The sequence below is a fragment of the Trachemys scripta genome, chromosome 11 (genome assembly GCF_013100865.1).
Source record: "Trachemys scripta elegans isolate TJP31775 chromosome 11, CAS_Tse_1.0, whole genome shotgun sequence".
Taxonomy (NCBI): domain Eukaryota; kingdom Metazoa; phylum Chordata; order Testudines; family Emydidae; genus Trachemys; species Trachemys scripta.
Genome location: NC_048308.1, coordinates 29,576,687 through 29,597,811, shown reverse-complemented (window position 1 = coordinate 29,597,811; position 21,125 = coordinate 29,576,687). Strand labels below are relative to the sequence as shown.

Here is a 21,125-nt window from a genome sequence, read left to right as displayed (position 1 = left end):
CCCACCAACTTTAATTGCTTCTTCTTACTTTGCTGCATGACCAGGATTTTACAACCTCGATGTACAATACTGGGTCATGTGGAAATATTTATTAGCAGATAAATTGATTAGTTAAATTGATTAGTTATATATCTGTTTTAAGAAGACTTTATTGTCAGTGACCAATTTAAAAAAAATGATACAGTAATATACATAGGTTTATAAGGAGTTAATTAGAAAAAGTTTAACTGGAAGATGGTATTTTACGTAGCAAAAATGTGAAAGATTTGTCTTGGTCAGTCAAACAGGACACTTTAGGACATTGACAATAATTCTCTTAAGCTTAGTAAAATTGCATTTTACTGACACATGAAGACCTAGGTGTTGTGTTCTTCTGAATTAGTATAGAATTAACTAACCAATGATGCTCTTAGTTGATGGCTGCACTATGTGAGTATCTACATTTAAATCACAAACTGAAGATATAAAGGCAGCAGCTTTCTCCTGTCCAGGCCAGTAAAGACTAAGCTAATCTTGACTAAGCTAAAAAATACTGCTTGTGTAAACCACACACCTCCTGGGTGTGGTGTCTGAGAGAGAGACTGAGTCTGTTCTACAGCCTTAACTAACAGCCAATTGGCTTTTAGCTCATGCAGTAGAGGCTCATGCACTAAGCTCCAGAGGTCCCTGATTCGATCCTGCCCTCTGACGACTGGGGTCTGTCAGCGTTACACTTGCATCTCTTAGAAACAGCATGTTCTCAATTTCATTCAATGGGTGATAGCAGAGAATAAATGAACCAAAGAGGTGGATCTCATAGGCTATAGGATGTAATATCCAACCCCCAATTTTTATCCACGTGTCCCCTGTGAGTGGTAACATAACATTACACTCTCTGAGTAGCCCTCAATTAGTGTCCAGTGCAATTGTAAAAGCAAGAAGAAAAGGGGTCAGAATGAAGCTTGGTGTTTGTGTGAATGTACATTTAAGAACACTCTTTTGATTCGATATCTATAACTGCCCATGAAAGCTCCTTGCAGTATAGCCTTGGACAGGTGATCTTGGATTCCATATTATGAAAATATGAAGCATTAATACCTAAAATCTTTGGATTACTATTCAATTAAGGGTTTTTTTTGGTAAAGTATCAAATATTTCAAATCAGACATCACAAGACTGTCAAAAAATGTGTACAGTACCTTTACAATTAGCTATGAAAAAACTATAGCACAAATACCCCCAGAAGATGTATGTGCTTGGAGATTTTTACTAGACTCATTATTTACATAAACCAAATACAAGACAAACTGGCTTAATTTAAGTGCTAATTTCCCCCCCTAAGCCTCATTAGCTTAATTAGGTAAATGGTCATTTATTAAACCACAATGGAAAGAACCGAAAGATAAATAAAACTGCATTTATGTTTAATGCAAAATGTGATTTCCTATCTGGTAGGTGGTAGATAGGAGTATATTACCCTTATGTCACTGAATAAATAATACCACGTCAGTTCAACACCTGCACTGACATCCTGATTCTTTTGGATGCAATGAAGGTATGAACTATTTTTCTGCAAAACTCTTAAAGGCTTGAGCCTTAAACATTTAAGAGACTTTAACTGTCTAAGAGATAATGTCTTTCCCTTTGAAATGGAATGGCAGCTGAGGTGAACTTGGACTTTAATGAGAGGTAACTGGAGGCAGGTCATTTTGAATCTGGGACCCTTAGAACTCATTCCCTCCTGGGGCAATAGAGCTCTAGTTGTTTAGCTTATAAGGCAGTGCAAAGACCCAGCTCTTTTTTTTTTTTTTTTTTTTTTTTTTTTTTAAGGTGTGCATGTGTAAGAGAGAGAGAGAGAGAGAGAGAGAAACTGAAAAACATTGAAAAAGATATATATTTCCACATGCAAGGTGTTTTTGTATGTATCAAGCCTTACAGAGTAGAAACACTAATTTTATGTTAGTAACAATATTGTCAAATGACAGAGGTGAAGTACTTCAAATATGAAATAAGAGATGATCTCAAATGAGCTGTGTAATTGGCCTTACATTGGGGGAGGTGTTTTTGGCAGGCACAAAAACAATTTGGAAAGGCCATAGATAGGGGACCATATTTCCCTATACTGAAAAAGGGACACGGGGTAAGTGGCGATGCCAGGTGGCCTGAGCCTTACCATGCGTTGCCATTCATCTTGAGTTGACATCACAGATGTCATGACTTTTTTGGCAAAAATGGACATTTGTCCCATTTACTCTTGTCCAAATGTTCTTCTTAGGGCAAGAACAAATGGGACAAATGCCCAGTTTTGTGAAAAAAGTCATGATGTCCAAGACAGAGCTTAAAAAGGAGACTGTCCCAGCCAAATCTGGACATATGATCACCCTAGCCATAGATGAAATTAGCATTTCTACACATTAAATACACTATCTTCATAAAAGGAGATCACGTCAAATCATAACTGAAGTCACTGTTTGAAGAGTAGAGAAACACAAAGATGAATTCAAAACAAACAGGAATAGGTGTTAAGAAGATGCTCTCTAGGTGAGTGTTAATTATTAGGTTCTTTGTAACTGGAAGCCCAGGTACAGTTATTTAATGAAAGAGCATGTTAAGATCCTTAATAGTGAGTGTTGAATGTAACAGGCTTCAGTTTCAAGGGCTGCCAATCACCTAATTTTCTGGAGGACGTGTAATTACCCACACATATTTATAACCAAAAACATTTCTAATTACACAAAAAAGTGTACTGTAATGACTGTAATTCTTCTATACAAAAAATTAATTTTTTTAAGATGACTGATAATTATTGATACATTGTGTCAAATATACAGGATTATGTTTTACACTAAAATATTCAAAAGTATGCATATACAAGGAATTTTCAGAAACAAAATGCAAAGAAAATACTTTTTTAAAAAGGTGAATAAAACTAGATAACCTTACTCAGGAAAAATGCTGCAACACAATTACTGTACTGTATGTGAGCATGCTGTCTGGATTTGTGTTGAAATAGCACCCTAACTTGGGTGCAAATATTTATAAATGAAGTACTCCCTGTTGGACAATATTTGAGAAGTATTTGAAAACACACATTCAGTACAAATATTATGCCCTCATAAATTATATCAATAGTTATTGAAACCATCAGTTTACTGATTTGCTGCAAATAAATAAATTAGCACAATTGCTTTTTCAAGTCCATAAAATCAATGTGATAACTTCTCCCCTCTACTGTGTTATGACTTAGGATAACCCAAGAAAATTAAAGGTTTACTTACTGCTCTGAAAGATAATCAATGAAGCAAGAGGCCTTTTTAATACCAGCTCTAGTGAGACAGCATTTTTGAATGCTGAATACAGTAATGAAACCTGAACAACTTTTATAGAAAAAATTATCTGTAGCACCCAAGACAACTGAATAAAACATTTAACTTGGGGATACATGGAAAATAAAGCCATGAAGGCCTGTACCTTGTGCTGGCAATACTTGGTGATTCTGCGCCAAGCCTACACCTTTCTAGCTGACTGGCAACGATTTGCCTTTCCACCTCCAGCTCTCTGGTGAGTCTTTGAAACTGGAGCTCCTGTGATTCCAAAATAAAAAAATAAGGCATTCTAGAGTTAAAAGTACTTGGTGTACATCAATATTGAAACATTAATCATTATACATTAAAATTGTGTCTTGGTGTGACTCTTAATTAGCTGAAATAATCTATAATCACAGTAATACACACAGTGTGATTTTACAGCTCTTTAATATTTGTAGTATCTTTTCGTTTAATCTTTTCTATTAAAAAGAGAAAGAAAAGATGTTCAGGTCTGCTTCTATCTAATCTGTGGATTTCAACTCTTTCAATATCTTCCCCTGCTGCAGCATTTTAACAAACTGTGGTTTACAATACACTTTCCTCAGTGGTGTCTGTAACTGAGGCATATCGCACAATAATACAACTTATTCTCAATTGTAGAGATGATTGGGGTTGGAGAGAAGGCATACATCAGAGCCAATTCCCAACTGAGATGTAAGCTATCAGTTAAGGAGCCTGGACTCGGACCCATTTGACAGCAAAACTGATGACTTCAACTAACTTTATTTTTTGATTGGTATTAGCATCGACTTCTCTTCGTTCAATATAAGACCCAGATAATCAAAGAGACACAGTTTGAATTAGACTTGTTCTCTGGACTTGCTTCTCACTAACCAATTATCCAGGTACAGGAAAACAGTAAATTTATCTTTTTCTGATGTATGCTGACACTGCAATCATGCATTTTGTAAAACATGAGAACAGGCAGAAGGGAAGCATAGTGTACTGATAGCGTTGGCCTACCACAACAAATCTCAGAAACCTCCTGGGGCTCAGGAGAATCACCATATGGAAATAAGCAATGTGAAGGTGTAGGGCAGCAAATCAGTCACTGTGTTTCAGTGTGGAAAGGATAGTTGGTAGGGTGACCTCAAGTATCTGCTGTATTTGTCAAGGTTGTGGAGATTGAGGATGGATCTCATCCCTCCTTTGGATTTGGGGACCAGGAAATACCAGGAATACAACCCCTTTCCCTGATACTCCTCTACAATTCTCCACGCAAGCAGAGTCTGGACCTACTGAAGGAGCAGTGTCTCGTGAGTGGGCTTCCTGAAGAAGGATGGGGTAAGTGGGTGGGGTGAGGGAATACATAGGAAATATGTGACATAACTTGATCTCACAGTGCTTTAGAATTTGATGGGGAGTAAAATTTATACCAAACTGAAGCGATGGAGACAGGGAGGTCACAATTGGAACACTGCCCTGGATATGCAAATCAAAATGGCTGCTTTGACACTGGAGGACAACAAGCTGGCTTGTTGAAATTAGACCTAGAAGACCTCCTCCTCTGTGATCTGACTCATCCTGGAAAAATCTTGCTGTTTCACCGAAAGAATAACTGATGGAAAAAACACTGAAAGATGTATTGCTGCTGCTTCTATTTCTATTGACTCCTCTTTGTGGATGGGGTATAAACATCCAAGGAATGCAAAGAAGCCTGGAAGTCTTTAAATGAATTTAAAGTCTTGTCAGTCTTTTCTGAAAACAAAAAAGTGATCATCAAAAGGTAAGTCTTCTATGTTCTGCTGAACATCAGGGGCTATGCCAGAATTTTGCAACCACAAGGCCATCCTCATGGTCACAGCTGAGGGCATAATTCTGGATGAAGCATCAGCAATGAAGTCTTGGACATCAGAAGGCCCTCCACAATGAACACCTTAGACCCCTCCCTGGAAACATCTGGTAACTTATCTGTGAATTTGGACATAGCATCCCAATTAAAGCCATATTTGGATAATAACACCTGTTGATTTGCAATGAGCACCTGCAATGAAGTCATATACATTTTCCTCCCCACCAAGTCCAGTCTCTTGGAATTTTTGTCCTTGGGGTGGACCTATATCTTCCCCATTGTGACCTGTCATTTACTGCTGTTACCATGAGAGAGTTAGGAGCTGCATGTGGACATAATACTGCTTTCCAGAATGTTTAACTGTAGGTGGTAATGAAGCTGCAATATTCCATGGGGACTTGGGGCTCCAAATTCTCCTGAGCAAATGCAGCCTGAATTCCCAAGGTGGAACCCATATGCCTGAGAAGGCCCTGGTGTTATTTAAAGTCACTGGGCACTGGTGAGGAAAAGACTTGTACTGCACAATCATTCAGAGAGTAAGAATAAAGGTGTGGAACCAATGGGGGGGAGGGGAGGGAGGGGAGAAAGGTCATGTACGAGCAGATCCAGCTGAGGAAGAATGACCTCAGACTGTACTTGTAATAGAGGTGGCACAGGAAGAGAAACTGCAATTGGAATCAATAATTTTGCCCTGGATTCTGTTGAAGAGCCGGATCTCTCAGACCAAAGCACATCCCAAGGATTCGAAGGAGGCAATTGGGAATAGAGGTATGGCATTGGGGGTGACCAGTGGGTACTAGGCCGGGGCTCCTACCCCTCCTTTGGGAACATTGCTGATCCTGGTACTGATGGTTAGCTCAGGATGGCCTTGAACCCTTCTCAGAACAGTGCTTTGAAGGCACTGGGGAACCAGATCTTAAGGAGCCTTGAAAGTCATCCTGTGGGAGCAGAGGAGCCACCTCTGAGGGAGCAAACAAATGATTAGCCTCATCCAGAACCCAATATGGAGAAAGCATCAGTGCAGAGGATGAATGAGTAATTGATGCCGTCAGAACCAGAATAGGCATTGTACTTTGGTACTGGAGCAAATTACGTCTGAGACAGAGGTTAGCACCAAACCTGGTGATAGGTTCTGTAGCAAGGACATCGTTGGTGCTGAAGACAACATCTGTGCCAATGTACTACAGGTGCCACAAAGGACGTTGGCTGTGACTCTGAAGTCTGAGCCCCTGATGGTGCAGAAGGCGATGCTGATGAGACAGCTATGTGACCAGATCAGATGGCCCAATGGCACAGCAGAAGATGATGATGTAGAAGCTATGCCCTGAATTACAGGGGAATCAGGAATGGAAAGGCAAAGCAGATCTGATGCTGCGCGGGATGCCAATGGAATGGATATGGTCTGTGCTGATGATGATAGCTAACTCAATGGATGCTCGATGGCCAGTACTGTAGTAGACTGTAAAGAGACCAGTTGATCTCGGTGCAGAACTGGAGAGTCGTTAGACATGCCAGCTCCATTGTGCATAGTGCAGGACTCATGGTGCCGGTCAGCATTTCTCTTAGAAGATGAAGAGGAGTCCGAGTCCTGAAATGGTTCTGATTCATCTTGTAAGACCTCTTCTTTGGAGGACCTGAAGAAGGAGAATGAACCCTCCTCCTGTTAAGGAAAGTGCTGAATCTTGAGCCAGGAGCCACATCTTGTCTAGGCTCTGAAGGAGAGCATGGGGCCAGATGATCTGAATATGTTCAAGTGCCAAAGTGGGACTCATAATCTGTTCTAAGAGATGCTGTTTCAGAAGCCCCAGTAGCTCCTCTCTTTAATGTTCTCTTCTCCCAGGTACAACAAACACCATGTATGGGGGTCACTATAACCCACATGATGGACAATGTTTAAACCCTGGTGAGGGCATCACCCAGGGTAACTATCTATCCATCCTCACTACTATAACTAAACCTAAGGGTACTAATACACTACACTAACAATTAACTGTATATAATAAAATCCCAGCGAAAATGGACATAAACAGTCTGAGGTAAATCACCACAAGAATGCTCTGACTCTAGCCATTGGCAGTAGGAAGGAACTGGGTGGGGGGTTTGGGATGGCGCTGTCCTTAAATAGCCAGGCAGGGGCTACAGCCCTGGGGTGCAAGTGCCACCCCTACAAGTACTACTAGGCAAAGTTCTCTGACTTCGGTGTGCTGGGCACATGCATAGATGAGTGGTTACAAGTCTGCAATAAATTAAAGACGAAACAGTTACATTCGGGCTGCATTTTCCTTACTCTGACCCTTAGTGTTTTGTGAAGCTAAACTTGGATGAAAAGAAATTTAAGAATTATTTCCTTACTGAAGACTTTTGTACATGTATATGCAAAAAAGGAAGGTAGGATAAAGCATGGAGTTTCCATATAATCACTGTAACAGGAAAATGATTTTCTATGAACATTATTCAAAGAAGATTAAATACCTTACGGAAAATGCTATTAACCCAGACATTTATGAATAATTTTGTCCATATAGAGACGTATCTAGTATTTCTAGGTCCCTCTCAGCACATTTACTGTACAAAAGATGGTGAAAAATTGTTTTCTTATCTATACAGATGAGCAATTATAACTGAAGTCAACAGCAAAGAAACTGATAAAATCAAAATCTGAAAACTGCTGGAATTGCTTTTCTTCTAGACTCAATCATGCTTGTATTGTTCTCTGTATTATTAAAAATCTTAAGCTACCGCGAGGGGAAAGCTTTTTCCTGCAAATTTTTCCTCTCCAAGAAACAATCACCGAAAAGCAAGAAATTCAATGCTGAGTGGTCCAGTCATCCGTTTAATCTTGCTGAGTCAGCAGCAATTCATTTTAAATCCTATAGCATAACATTTGCATGTACAAAGAAAAAGTGACTCCGCAGATCTATAATTTCATTCTGAGCAGCAGTTGGCAACTAGCTGCCTTTCAATTTCAAAAGAAATTACAATTTTGAAAGGCATCATCATAGCAGGGGATTTAAGTAATAACTTGATATTGACAATAAAACAAGAAATGCAATATCTTCAAATATGAATGAAAGGAACAGTTAACACGGAACCACAATTGAAAAACCTCTATCCAAGTCTCTTGAAATTGTATCCCAGAGGAAAAAAGATAAACCAACAAACATTTTGGTGCGTAGTTTTTATGTAAATCCAGCTTCGGTACTTTCTTGATGATACCCCTCGCCATCAAAGTATGTAAACTTTAAAAGTCTTTTGAAAGCATGTTTGTGGTTTTCTTTTAATATCTCCAATTTCACAAGAGTAAAATAAATATTAGAAAGCCACGATTTGTTTGTTCCAGTTTCTCCAGAACTATGCACTTTTAAAGATTTTAATTACACAGCAGACATTTTGAATGTTCCACACTAAGCATCATTATTGTAATATCAGAAATTAGACACCACTAAAATTTCTCCTGATGTCTGTAAGCATTCCCTCTATGGTGGACTAAGGACTATGGGCTTGTCTACACTACAAAATTAGATCAACTTAAGTTAAGTTAAGTCAACCTACAGCCAACGCAGCAATTAAATCAGCTGTTGGTGTCCACACTACCCTCCTTCAGCCGGTGGTATGTGTCCTCCCTGGAATGCTTGCACCGACTGAACTGGGATATTGGGGGGGCACTGACAGTTGTAGTGTGGGAAAATGACCGATAGGCGGGGCTCACAGCTGGAGCCCCCTGCCCCAGGAGCTGGAGCTGAAATGTGAAATAGTAGCAGCCAAGAACATCAATTTCACAGCTGGTAGGCTCCCTGCTGTTAAATTGAGCCTATCACTAGGCTCAGGGCTTGGAAGGTCAACTCTGGGGCAGGGTGGGAGGACTCTAGCTGTCAACCCCATGCAGGGCTGACTGCCAACAGGCAATGTAAGTAATGCATTGTGTACACAGACATTATGTTGCCCTAACTACATCGACCAAAGCACTATGCCTCTTGCAAAGGTGGAGTTATTAATTCAATGTAGTGGGCAACTTACATTGGTGGGAGCACCACTGTAATATAGACACTGACAGAGTTAGGTTGGCATAAAGCTTATGATGAGCTAACGCTGTAGTGTAGATCATGTTTTAGTCCAGAGAGCTCTTGCTGAATTGGGCCCTTATCTATAGTCACAACTGCATTGGTTTAGGTCTGTGGGTCTCAAACTTTTTTTTTCGAGGACCACTTGAAAATTGCTGAGTTGTTTGTACGGTTGGCTAACTATCGTAAAGCGCTTTGGATAAAAGTGCTATATTAATAAATAAATAAACTTTGTTCCACAAATAAAAGCACACACATCAGAAGTCTTTCATTTCTAATGTGATGTATGTGCCCTCTCTCCCGCGCTACAGCAGCCCCCGAGCTGGGACTGGGAAGGGCGGGGCAGTGGTCTCTCATCGGCAGCCGCAGTCATGGGAGCTGGGGAAAGTCACCTCTTTCTCTGACCAGTGCAGCCCTGCATGTCCCAAATTCCCCCCACCCTCTCTTCTCACCCCACCTCCCCCTTCCACCTACCTCCTATTCCCCCCAAGGTCACCACCTCACCTTACCTGTGCGTCTTCTCAGGGGCCAGGCAACTAATTAGTGGAGCCATGCCTGTGTGTGCGGCCACCCAGGCGAGCACCTTAGAGGGAACTATCTGTGGACCACCTGAATGGAGCTCGCGGACCACTGGTGGTCCATGGACCACAGTTTCAGAACCTCTGGTTTAGGTAAAGGTGAGATTTTAAACAGATTTAGTTAAAATGGTGAACAGTCTTAGATTTATATCTTATTTATAATAATTCAGTTTATCAAACTGATTTAAGTGGTGGTGCAATTTTGAATATTGACAAGGCTTGGGTCTCCTGTGTGTAAGAAAAGCTACGACATTGGTTCTTTTAATACTGAATATTTAAAACATATAATTTGAAGTATTTTTCTAAAGTTAATTGATGTGCAAAGTGAAGATTATTTTAATCATATGGAAAATTTACTTCAATTACGTCAGTGGCAGATTTAGAGTTAGTGTGGCCCGGTGTGCAGTTTCATTTTCAGGCCCTCCCCCTCGGGACCCAGCCAAGAAAAAGAACATTATCTCTTATCTCCCTTCTGTTTTTCATTCTTTTTTTCCTTCATCCTCCTTCTATATTATAAGTAATGGGAAGTAAATGACAATAAAGTGAGGTACCTTGATTGGGGCAGGAGATTGGGGTGTGGGAGGGTGTGCGGGGGTCAGGCTCTGGGAGGGAGTTTGGGTGCTGGGTGCAGGCTCTCGGCTGGGGCAGGGGATTTGGGTGTGGGAGGGGTGAGGCTCTGGGAAGAAGTTTGGGTGCAGGTTCTGGACTGGGGCAGGGAGTTGGAGTGTGGGAAGGGGCAGGGGGGCAGCACTTACCTTGGGAGGCATGGCTCCCAAAGAGATCGGCATACACACCACTCTGGCAATGGCTCCTAGGTGGGGGGGACGGGGACCAGGGGGTCTCCTTGCACCGTTTTCTGCAGGCGCTGTCCCCGCAACTCCCATTGCCCGCAGTTCCCGGCCAATGGGAGCTGTGGAGTTGGCGCTCGGGGCAGGGGCAGCGCACGGAGACATCCCCCCATCTCAGGGACATGCTGGCCACTTCTGGGAGTGGCGCAAGGGAGAGAGGCAGAGCGGACAGGCAGCTGCCTTAGGCCTGCTGCTGGCACATCACGGTGCGCCCCTTGGTGGGACAGGGACAGATGGTCTCTGTGCGCTGCCCAGGGTGGGGGCACCACGCGGAGCTGCCTCCCCTCCCACTAAGGGCACACACAGATGTGCCAGCAGCCTGCTGCTTCCGGGAGCGGCGTGGGGCCACCGGCCATGCCATGCCAGCAACCTGCCTGTCTGAGCCCTGCTGCGCCGCCGGCCGGGACTCAGGGGCAGGTTGTCAGATGAGTTTTATCCTGCATATTGGGGGGCCCCCGTCATTGGGGGCCCCATGTCACCGCAGAGTTTGTTTCATGGTAAATCCACTCCTGGATCATGTTAAACAAATGAAATACTTTCACTATTTCTTCTTCAGTGGTTAAATAAATAGTCAAGGTGTGGCAGCTTTAATTATTTTAAAGATAGAAGCCCATTGTAAATGAGAATGTTTACTGAGTAAAAGGGAGTTAAGCAGTAGCAAACAGTGTATAGCAGTCTCAGTTAGAGTGGAATAAAGTAAATAATCACACTGGAAAATGTTCAGTTCTTGGCTTTCTGCCATATAGGAAGGGTGTTTAATTACTGACACTGGCATATCCATATCAACAGAAAACTGAATACCAGAAATTCCTAATTTAGATTTGTAAGGTCCTTACTTTTATCAGTTCTAAGAAAGAGGTAAGACACCCCCCCCCCCCCTCTGTTCTTCTCAATTCACTCTGTTATGCTCAAGTACTACAGTATATTCAGGAAAGTTGGCTGTTATATTGAAGCTTGTGTGCTTTAATAGCTATACCAACAATAAGATGTTAGATTTCTTGCTTTGATCAGAAGACTATTTTCAAGTAGTTAATACATATAACATGCTTTCCTTTAATAAAAATAGGAGAATGGTATATTTCTACATTTGTTTAAAAGAGGCTAAAACCTTTCTCCATTTGCTCCCCGTTAAAACAAACCAAGGTGTTGAGATTATAATATATGCATTTTACGTAAGTACATGGTATTAATCCACTGTAGACAATAACACACTCCTAAACTTATCATATTTTCTTAAAGCAATAATGCTTGATTTTTCTGAAAATGTTTTTATAATTGGATCTGGAAATTTTAAATGTTAACTTCCTCAATGCACACAAATCCATATTACGACTACTCAAGCATAATTAAGATTACATTCATAGTTTTTAGTTTAAGTGAGATGTAAATCTTTTTAATAGGCATGAAAACAAATAATCACTATTAAGCCACTTTATTCAAAGATATTTAATTTTGTGAAAGTTACAAGAAAATGTATTCATTGTTTAGGATTCCAAAATTATTAAAAAGTACTTTGTGAAGTTTTCAGTACTTGTGTGTAAATGCTTCTCTGGAAACTCACCTATCTTACAAATGACTTTGCTTTTACTTCCAAAAGTTTAGGTAGATATAGATTATTGCAGAGTGGTAGCTCTGCTATAGTTAATGTTGTGTAAGGGATGAGTCTCTCCTGTGTGAGGCTCCAGCCAACCCACAAGCCAAGAATTAGTCCTTGGACTCCCAAACCACAGGAGGAACAGCAGCTCTGTCTGCTCAGCATCACTCCAGGGCTTGAAACTCTCTCCTGCCTGATGGTGGCAATAGACTTCCCAGGTCTTAGCCTACTCCAGCCTTGTTCCCAGTCCTACTCTTGCCGCTACTCTGCTCCCAGTCCTGCTCCAGCCTGCTCTTGCTGCTGCTCTGTACCTAGTCCTGCTCCAGCCTCACCTTGGACTCCTAATTCCAGCTCTGACCATTAGGCCTTACTGTGCCAGCACCAACCACTAGGCCTAACCATCTCCATCCCAGTTTCTGAGAAGTTAGGTATTTCTTACAGTTAAAAGATGACTATTTTAAGTGTTCTAAAATCCACATCTTATTCAGTTTGTCTCAAAGTTTGCTGTGCCTTGTAGGGGTGCAGGATAGGGATATTGGTCCAAATTTGGAGTCATTTGAGCAAAGGGTTCCTAGGATACGGTCCCTCTGCTGTGGCCACTGAACTTGAGGAAGACCCATGTACTGTGCATTTGAGCCCCTGGCAGCTTTCAGAGAATCTGTGCTGTGCATTAGGTGTTGCATGCATACATTCTGAAGGGGCTCCTTTTGAAGCATTAAAGGTACTCATCCCCGCAATGAAACCTTAATGGCCCGTTTTGAGCGAAGCCTCCATATGCCAACAACACAAATTACAGCACTTTATCCTAACTAACTTTACAGCAGAGTTTGGGGAACAGAGAACATGAGCAGTGTAGGAAAAATCTAACATCTTCTCTTTGTTAAGGCAACACTCTGGTTTAGGTCAGGTGTAGCAAAGAGAAGTTACACCTGGCCTATACAAACACTGAGCCTACTCCACATAACCCACCCAGACTTGCTAAATGTTACCACCTGTTCACTCTTTCCCGGAGTATTATTTATGGCACTCCACCTTGCTAAGCCCTGGAAGCCACAGTCAAGTATGCCAACAAACCGCTGACAATTACCATGGCAACCGGATCCCAGTGTGCACGGCTGCTAACACAACATACAGAATTCAGTACAGAAATGAGGTCTACTTGATTCCCTGAAGGTACACATGCACCTCTTCTCATATTACAGTGAAAACTAAATTCCCCCATCACTTAACACAGCTACCCCTAATAGCTGGAGTGTATGCAGATACATGATGGACTTCAAATCTGTGGAACTTAATACACTCACAACTTTTCAGAATCCTTCTTCTCTATTTATTAAGACACCACCTTCTGAACCATTCCCAGAACCTATTGCTAGTGCTGGGGATAGAGCTAAGATTGCACTGTGAGTTTGGTGTGTACCTTCACTCATATCAGAGGTTTTCAGAGGTTTGAGTGTAGCTGGACTCAATATTCTGCAAAGGCATGACGCACCTCTGGGCAATCGTCATTCTGCTTCTGTGAAGTTTTTGGGCAATGTTGATAAATGCAAAGTAATGCACACTGGAAAAAATAATCCCAACTATACATATAATGATGCGGGTCTAAATTAGCTGTTACCATTCAAGAAAGAGATCTTGAAGTCATTGTGGACATTTCTCTGAAAACATCCACTCAGTGTGCAGCGGCAGTCAAAAAAGCAAACAGAATGTTGGGAATCATTAAGAAAGGGATAGATAATAAGACAGAAAATAGCATATTGCTTCTCTATAAATCCACGGTATGCCCACAACTTGAATACTGTATGCAGTTATGGTCGCCCCATCTCAAAAAAGATATAATGGAATTGGTAAAAGGTTCAGAAAAGGGCAACAAAAATGATCAGGGGTATGGAATGGCTGCCGTATGAGGAGAGATTAATAAGACTGGGACTTTTCAGCTTGGAAAAGAGACAACGAAGGGGGGATATGATACAGGTCTATAAAATCATTATTCATGTGGAGAAAGTAAATAAGGAAGTTTTATTTACTCCTCATAACACAAGAACTAGGGGCCACCAAATGAAATTAATAGGCAGCAGGTTTAAAACAAACAAAAGGAACTATTTCTTCATACAATGCACAGTCAACCTGTGGAACTCTTTGCCAGAGGATGTTGTGAAGGCCAAGACTATAACAGGGTTCAAAAAAGAACTAGATTACTTCATGGAGGATAGGTCCATCAATGGCTATTAGCCCAGATGGGCAGGGATGGGGTCACTAGCTTCTGTCTGCCAGAAGCTGGGAATGGGCGACAGGGGATGGATCACTTGATGATTACCTGTTCTGTTCATTCCATCTGGGGCACCTGGCATTGGTCACTGTCTGAAGACAGGATACTGGGCTAGATGGACCTTTGGTCTGACTCAGTATGGCCATTCTTATGTTCTTAGTTAATGTTAACATGCAAATGTAAAAGAAAGTAATTTCAATTTAAAATTGTAAACTCAGATTGTAACTAATCAAGGTAGGGACTATGACTTGCTGTTTGATAGTCAGTGCTCGGCACATTATAAAAGCTACCAAAATATAATTTTTTTCATTAAGTCTTCTATGTGTCACGGAAGCCAATGGATTGGAAAAATACTCTATAAGTGCCATGTCAAAATTCTCATTGAAAATTTCAGATGTCAGTTCTTTGAAAAAGAAATGAGGTCCATCTAGCCCAGTATCCTGTCTTCCTACAGTAGCCAATGCCAAGTGCCCCAGAGGAAATGATCATTAAGTAATCCATTCCCTGTCGCTCATTCCAGCTTCTGGCAACCAGAGGCTAGGGACACCATCTCTGCCCATCCTGGCTAATAGCCATTGATGGAACTATCCTCCATGAATTTATCTAGTTCTTTTTTGAACAGGAGCATGGTCAGATATAACAATAGTATCAATGCTACAATCAGTGACAGAATTTATCAAGTCTTGTGACCTAAGTTCCCTCTAAGCTGTGCGGCTACGCAACAGCCTATTAAGCGCCACGCAAGTGCTCAGGGCTGCGGTGGGGAAAGATGCCTCTCCCCCAGTCCTGGACCTGCTGCCTCTCCCTGCCAGCCCCAGCCCCGGCCCTGCCATCAGAGACTTGGGGGGAGTCTTCTCACCATGCCTTAGACCTGGGGCAGCCTGCACCCCAAACCCGTCATCTCCAGCCCCACCCCAGAGCCCGCACCCCCATCTGGAACCCTCAACCCCCCCCCCACACCCCAACCCTCTGCCCCAGCCCTGAGACCCCTCCCACACTCCAAACCCCTCGGCCCTGGCCCCACCACATGAATTTACCCCACCTCCATATTGGTGCACATAACAAAATTCATTCATTCATGCACATGCATGGGAAAAATTAGAGGGAACACTGCTTGTGACACTAAGAAATAGTCTAATCTTGAATATGTTGAAGAATCTCTGTATTGTGTTAAATTATATTGTTTTCACTGCAAACATATTTCAGTGCTACACGTTAAGCAGAGTGGTAATCTGAGATGAAATGGGGAGTATGGTTTCTTTAGGAGCAGCGAATCTGAACGTTGCTAGTTTCCAGTGGAACACAGGCTGGACACTTCAGTGAGATGCTTGGAAGGCTCAGAGGTTGGAGTGTGCCTATTGCTACCTTGTAGAAAAACAGCAGGGCATTTGTAGACCTAGAGGGGAGTCCTTGTATTGTCTGTGGCTGGAGGAGTTGGGAGCTGACCCCTGGTAGGCAAAGACAAGGTTTCCTCATGCTAAAAGACAGGTGGTAGCGAGGAGCTTAACAATCTTTGGAATCCCTGGAAAGCATCACATTCTTTGGCAGCTCAAAGGGGGGCCCATCTGAATTTATATTTAAAAAAAAAAAACTCCCAACATGTTAGCAAAGTCACTGTCTCAAGACTCAAACCCAGTGCCATTGGAATGAAAGGAGTTACAGCATTACCATTAAACTCACTTTTACAGAGAGAGTATTTACAGGCCCTGACTTATCACTTGAAGAAAAAGCTAAAAAAGGATGGGGTGAGAGAAATAAGACCTCTCACCCCTTGGCTCTCAGGACACCTTCTAAGCGTAGGAGCCTGCCTTTCCTTCCTCTAGCAACAGCACACTGTAAAGTTTAGGAGCTGCACAGGAAAGCTTGCTCTCCCCCTGTCTCCAGTACCCCATACTAAACATTGGGGGAAAGGAAATTAAGGAGTTAGACAAAGTATCTTCCAGACAAAAGCTCTAAATTAAAGTGATTAAAATGATACACTTAGAAACTCACCCTTCAAGAGTAAGGCAATTTCAGATAACTTCATTAACTACATCACTGACATAATCTTTCAGGATTTAATGGAAATATTAAGGTGATATTAAAAAGTACCCAAACAAACTTAACTGACATGTAATTAAAACAAAACAAAGCTTATCTTCACCAACCACAGTATAAACAATGATTAGAAATCTTAAAAACAAACAAAACAAAAAAAAAAAACCAACAACCCCCCAAAACAATACCTCTTCAATTATAGAAGCTTCCCTAATTATTCTATAGTTAAGGTTGAGTTCGGTTTTTAAGATAAAGCAAGGTTTAAATCCCCTGAAGTATGAAAACAAATGTTTATCATAACCTACAACCCTCTCTCAACGATTTAATTTTCAGTAAAGTTAGAAGTAAATTGTTCAGTAGCTAAGTCATCTTGGAGTTAAAGGATTTAACTGATTTTTAGAAAAGGCTTTGTTTAAATGCTCAAAATTTAGGAATATGAAACACTAAACAAAATCTCTTGCACAGACTAGTTTAAACAGTTAAATAATGCTAATAACTTTTATCTATTAATGTTTCTGCCAAGGAATAAATGAATACAAATTATTTGTGAGAAGACTACAAGTATCATTTTACATGAAATATTGGTGCATATAATATTTGATATAATTCTGTCACTGAAAGTTTTAAGGATCAGCAATTTCTAGACAGACACACTAACATATGTAGGTCTGACTTGACATGGCTTGTAGAATTTGCATCCACAAGATGGTGGAAACTTACAACATTGTTTCCTGATGTGGAGGGCATGGAAATAGTCCCATGGTTCAAAAGTACTCCAGTCGGTGATTCCCCTTGTCCCAAAACCACTGCAGAAGTACACCACACTCCAGCTGTACAGTGAAAATAGATGGAAAAGGGATCTACACTCTGCTGTCTGGGGCCAAACAAAATCAAATCAACCTTTCTAGAAAATTTGTCTCATTCAAACATTGGGGTGGCATCTGCTGGGATTGAAGAATTTACAAGCGGTGTGTTTAAATGGTAGCTGTGGGCCAAAATGAACATCAGGAGAAGGGGCTGTATCATTTAGAAGTTTACAATACATCCCAGGAAAACACTAGTGAACAACACTTTGAAATGTCATAGCATGTAAATAAGTCTGGGGCTTTTAAGCAATTTTTTGAAATCTTAGAGCATATAAATCAGTCTACGGTTTTCTTAAAGCAAAATCATTGTACTTCATTAGGCCCAGAATAGTTGGTGGGCATACTGGCAAACAAAAACCTGCTCTTTTTGGTGGCAAACAACAAATGATATGCACCAGCCCATCCTCCAGCCTGAATTAAGTACCTCTTTCATAGACTCCTTTAAAAATTATGTTCCTCCTCCATGTCCAGTGACCACTCCATGGCCAGACAATGGTATTTTTATATACCCCACTCATGAAACAGTGGTAGAAGATGTAGAATAAATACACTCACTTTACATTTTACAACATACAGATTGCTTGAAACGTGACCAATCTCATATAAAAATAGTTCAACAATATCAAGTCACACATTCAATTATGTCAAAATCCAGTGGGAGGCATATTCTAAGAAGGACACAAAAACTGTAGAGCCAAAAGGGACACAGTAGTAACCATACTGGGTGGCAATGAAGTTGGGGTCTCCCTATAGAATTCTGCAGACATTAAGAAATGACATCTTAAAATTAACTCACTAACAAATGGATTTGGTCAAACTATTATAAAAGGTGGAGGAATTAGTAATTTAACTTCGCAGCAGGAGGCAGTAACTATTAGCAATATTCACTTGATTGCGCAAATTTTAAAATGAATATCTGTAAATACTGTAATTAATTAATTAAATAAAAATGTTTCTCAAGCAATTGTGTGCAGCATATATGATCCTAAACCTCTTATGCATTTAAATAAATAAATAAACAAAATAAAGCACAGCAGGGGAATGATCAAGATTGTTAAAACAGCACACTTACCTGGAGCATACGAGTGGAAGGGAATTTATAATATTGAGGAAGAAAATTTGCAAGACTAGAATGTCCAGGATCTTGGGCACCACACAAAATTAACTATTCGACTGTGCCAATTTTGATTGTTATTCCTAGATGGACAGAGAATCCCAAAGAATTGGTATATGTTAACAGTATGGATAGAAGAGAGAATGGGACCTATAAACAGCACTATCCCAGCATGAAGATGGCAACACAAGCAGGAGATGAAATAAACGCAGCCTGTTGTAAATGAATCAAGCACAGATGGTTCTGTGAGTGCTCAGCATGAAAGAGCCTGATCGCAAGCAACAGAGGTTGGGCCAGATTAGTCATTAAAGAGATAGTAAAGGAGGTGGTACACCCTGGGGACACAGTATGTGCTCTGGGATACTACAACTTTTCGATGGGGACAACACCATGCCGGGGTTCTGGATGGATTTTGTTTGAACATCAATTCTGATTCAGATTGGTACCTGTGCCTTATGGCCATGTGTGCAGATTAAGGAGAATGTGCCAGAGGACATGACAGACAACACTGAATGGGAATCACTGGGTACCAGTCTCTTTGCATCCATACTTCCCTTATCCATAAATACCATTGAGTTAGTATTAAGGAAAATAGAGCCATTGGTACCTATTGCGCAACTAATAGCCAAGCAAAAAGAAATTGTGGACAATACTGTACATGCCGTGAAAACACCCCATTGGGCTGTACCATAAGAGATAAGCTTGCATTCCCTGGTTTGTACTTTGAGCATAACATTAATGGTAGTTCAAATAATTACAATTACTGTGGTCTTCAAAATGTGTTGCTGGGTAATAAACTTTTAAAAAAAAAAAAGCACAAAGACAAAAATATAATTTAAGTAAAACAAATGGTAACATAGAAAAACAAATGCAGTGGAATGTAGGCCTGGCTTGACATGAGTAACTAAACATGGGGAAGGCCTCATTTCTTGGAAGACAGGATTAGGCAGATAAATAGATCAGCAAACTGAAAACAATGTTTGTGTTAACTAAGACAGGTAAATGGGTCAGCGAGCTAAGAGACTACGGTGTGGTCTACACTGGGGTGTGAGGGGAATCGATCTAAATTACGCAACTTCAGCTATGTGAATAACGTAGCTGACATCGACATATTTAGATCTACTCACCGCAGTGTCTTCACTCCGGCGAGTCGACAGCTGATTCCCCCATCGACTCCGCCTGCGCCTCTCACTCCGGTGGAGTTCCGGAGTGGACGGGAGAGCCCTCGGCAGTCGACTTATCGTGTCTAGACTAGACGTGATAAATCGACCTCTGCTAGATTGATCACTGCCCGTCGATTCTGCGGGTAATGTAGACAATTCCAGAATGTTTGAACTAGCTAAGATAAGGGGAGGGAATACCCAGGGAAGCACGTACAAAGCACAACATAACAATAGACAAGATAAATGAGGAATGTAAAGATGAGGTAAAGAATAGATTGAACATGGACACTGGATGTATAGTACCCCTGCTGGAGGCCTGGTGGTCCTACCACACCCTGTCCCAGGAAAGGAGCAGTGAAGGTGGGTCCTCCAGGCCTGCCAAGAATGGCTGCAAGGAAACAGCCAATCAAAGCACAGCAGGCTCAGTTAAAAGGAGCTGCGGGGCTTGAGCTAGTCAGTTCCTGACTGGGACCAGAGGAGCAAGGACGGGTGCTTGTTGCTGGACACAGGAGCTCAAAAACAAGCTCAACCAGAAGGAAGATTCTGGAAATACTTGCATGTAGCAAGGAGGGAGAGGATTTGAGAACTTCAGCCCTGAGGTCAAGGGAAGAGAAGGGGCAAGAGGGGGAAAGGCCCAGGGAATAGCAGCAGAAACCACATAAAAGGAAGCAGTACATGGCTGCTGTGTGTAGGGTTCCTGGGCTGGGACCCAAAGTAGTGGGTACCCCCCCACTGGCAAAGTGGCCAAAGCCCTGAGAAGGGGACAAGTTTAGTTTAGAAGCCCAAGCACATGGCTGGAATTTAAAGGCTCAGGGATGGGGCTGAAGGCACTGCAGAGGCCCTGAAGGCACTGTTCTATACCAGGGCAGGCACGGACTTAAAGCTAACCCAGAAGTGGCTGAGCCCGGAGACAGGGCTAAAGACATTAACATGGGCATAGGGACAGGCCTTGTCTCCATGCCTTGTTGAACCTTTTACCCCAGAAGCGGTTCATCCATCCATTCACCTATTAACTGAGTGACTTAGCTAAAGGGCCTGATGAGGGCAACAGCTGACGCGGCCCTGGGAGCAGAGAAAGGAAAGAGTGCACGATTGCACCCAGCCGACAGGAGACGTTCACGAGGCGACTATGAACCATTACAAAATGCAATAAGCTGTGTAGATGTATATAAATGGAGAGCGTTTCTTGTAACTTTGGATCTGTGATGTATCCTACACCACCTACGCAGGGTACATCTGATCAACTCAGCATAGAGCTGCTGTATGCCACGTAAAGATACCTGAGTGACAAGCCTGGAGTCTAACTGAGTTCTTGGAAAGTTTGGAAAGAGGTTTTGGAGGGAATTTGTACAATACACAGAGCCCAGATTACTGAGGAAAGGAAGTAGGATATTTGTAAAACAGGACATGCTGTTTTGCAGAGCTTCAAGTTCTTCATAAGCAAGATCGCTGCGGA

The 21,125-nt window shown here is 41.7% G+C and overlaps 1 protein-coding gene across 6 annotated transcripts in view; it reads right to left on the bottom strand.

Annotated features, from left to right (window-relative positions):
- PKP4 (plakophilin 4) overlaps positions 1-21,125 on the bottom strand; it is a 213,563-nt gene that overhangs the window by 127,514 nt on the left and 64,924 nt on the right. For 3 of the 6 annotated variants that reach the window (XM_034786181.1, XM_034786179.1, XM_034786180.1), the window contains exon 3: positions 3,451-3,563. The exons of 2 other annotated variants lie outside the window; for them this stretch is intronic. In XM_034786181.1, the coding sequence (XP_034642072.1) occupies positions 3,451-3,563 (113 nt within the window). Of the gene's footprint in view, positions 1-3,450; positions 3,567-21,125 lie in introns of those variants that run through there. One more of the 6 variants, XM_034786182.1, reaches the window with a different exon arrangement.